We start from the raw sequence: 2,071 nt of genomic DNA, 5'->3' as shown, positions 1-2,071 counted from the left end.
AGGGTGGGGACCAGGTGAGACACTTTCCCTCCTGACCCCACAGGGTTGGGCAGGGGAAACGGCTGCCACTCACGACACGGGGCAGGGCTCCGGGGAGGACCTGTGCCACCCTCACTCCTCCGTCCCCAGCCGAGGACAAGGACAGCCCCAGGGGCCAGAGTAACCTGTCAAAGCCGCCACCTCTCCGGCCCGCTGCTGGGCTCCTAACTGATCTCTGCCCACTGGGGCCACCAGTGTCCTCCCTCGAGTTCCTGGCCCTCTGCTTCCACATGGCCACCCGGGCTACGCCTCAGCGGGTGGCCCTCGTCCACTCGGAGCCACGCGCCCTCACTCGGGGTGATGGGTGGCGTGCATGCTGCCATGAGCCCATGGAGGCACTGTGCCTCGGAAGCTGTGCCCAGCAGATGCAAGGTCCCGGCTCAGGGGCCGCCTTTGGGGACTGAGGTTCCTCACCTCCTTGGACAAGGCCTGCTCATCCAGCCTGTAGGCGGCTCCAACCCTGCGACGGACCTTGGGGGCCTTCTCCCCTGGTTTGAGGGGATACTCCGCTGGCAAGACGCCCGTCAGCTCCTGCGGTGGGAGGAAGTTAAGCCAGGCCCCTCTCCACTCACTCGGCCCATGGCCGGCCAAGGCGAGCCTGTCCCCTGGCCCGGCCCTGCCCACCCTCCACTGCACCCCGTCACCCGGGGTGGTCTCGCTGGCACCTTTAAGGCCCCCTCTGCGCCCCTGCCCCTCCCCTTCCAGCCCTGGCCAGCCTCATGCACCTGCACCTCTGCCTGCAGACTTCCGTCCCTCGCTCCCCGGGCCACCTGTGCCCTCAGCGGGGGCACCGGGCACCGTACCCCCACCCGATTTCCAAAGTTCTCCCTTCCCACAGCCCCAGCCTCCCAATACACAGCTCCACAGATGAAGCCCAGGTGCGGGGTGCAGATCGGGGCCGGGCTTACCGCCTCCCGCAGGCAGAGGGCCCTCAGCTCCTCCAGGCAGGCCTCCAGCCGCCCCTCCAGGGCCCTCTGCTGCCTGCGAATGGCGTACGTCAGCTGCGTCACCTCCTTCAGCTCCTTCAGCGGGGACACAGGGCTGTCAGGACCTGGGGCGGAGAGCATCCGTGTCAGACGCCTAGGAGAGCACGTCCACGCACACGCACACGCACGCACACGCACGCACACACGCGTGCACACGCACACACGCGCACACGCGTGCACACACACATGCCTCTCCTCCTGCCCTCTGTCTGGACGGGGCCAGCCCAAGCCCACAAGCTCGGGCCGGCCAGAGACAGGACATTCACAGGAGCCAGGCGGGGTGTTTCAACGCGGTGATTATCAAGCTGAAATTGAAGATGCCAGAGCTCCCAGCCTGACCCCCCGGGGGGGGCTCTCCAGCCCTTCCGGCATCCGCGCCCGCAGAGGGCCCCCGACCCTCCAGTCCTGCGGCACCTGGGGCTGGGGGATCCCCAAGCCACTCACCAGACTGCAGGATGATGCCGCTGTCGGTGCTGCTGACATCGTCCTTGCTCTCCATGGCGGGTTTCTGGGAGGAGGGGGCACAGAGCAGGGGGAGGTGACACTGTTCCCAGCCTGGGCCAGGTCTCACAGGTGGCCTGGAGTTTCCCCAGCTTTTAGGAGATAATAAAAAAAAAAAGCTGCGTGTAAACCCCCTGGGTCCAAACAGCGCTAAGAGTCAGACGCTGGAGGGCGTGGGGGTGGGGCCGTGTCTCTGGGGCAGGTGGGGTTCTCCGCACTGGCCGTACGCAGAGGGAAGGTTGGCTCTGTGGGCCTCATGGGCACACCTGTTCCCAACAGGCTCACTGGGGCCCTGAGCCCCCTGCCACCTCCTCCCCCAAGGGGGGCCACGGCAGCGCTGGCACAGGAACCACTGGCCCTGGGGACAAGGTCAGTAAGGGAGAGTAAAAGGGCGGGGACAAGCCTCATGCACCTGCACCTCTGCCTGGGTGGGGCAAAGGGAAGCAGGAAGTGGACGATGTCCTCCCGGGATACAGCCGTCCCCATAGGGCTGACTGTTCTCGGCCGGAGGACCCGGGAGGCACGAGGCCCCCCTGCCACCCCAG

General features: G+C 66.8%; 1 protein-coding gene across 2 annotated transcripts in view; it reads right to left on the bottom strand.

Annotated features, from left to right (window-relative positions):
- Nucleotides 1-6: 6 nt before the first annotated feature.
- The window catches only part of CUNH1orf106 (chromosome unknown C1orf106 homolog), an 8,028-nt gene continuing 5,963 nt past the window's right edge, over nucleotides 7-2,071 (bottom strand). For both annotated transcript variants that reach the window (XM_011367312.2, XM_023534782.1), the window contains exons 2-4: nucleotides 1,470-1,618; nucleotides 948-1,090; nucleotides 7-570 (exon numbers count right to left, since the gene is read on the bottom strand). In XM_011367312.2, the coding sequence (XP_011365614.1) occupies nucleotides 328-570; nucleotides 948-1,090; nucleotides 1,470-1,618 (535 nt within the window). In that variant the 3' untranslated portion in view covers nucleotides 7-327. The remainder of the gene's footprint in view (nucleotides 571-947; nucleotides 1,091-1,469; nucleotides 1,619-2,071) is intronic.

This window comes from Pteropus vampyrus, unplaced genomic scaffold (assembly GCF_000151845.1).
Source record: "Pteropus vampyrus isolate Shadow unplaced genomic scaffold, Pvam_2.0 Scaffold131, whole genome shotgun sequence".
In the NCBI taxonomy this organism is placed as follows: domain Eukaryota; kingdom Metazoa; phylum Chordata; class Mammalia; order Chiroptera; family Pteropodidae; genus Pteropus; species Pteropus vampyrus.
Note: the sequence above shows the minus strand (reverse complement) of the source record. Positions and strands in the feature narration are given on the sequence as shown.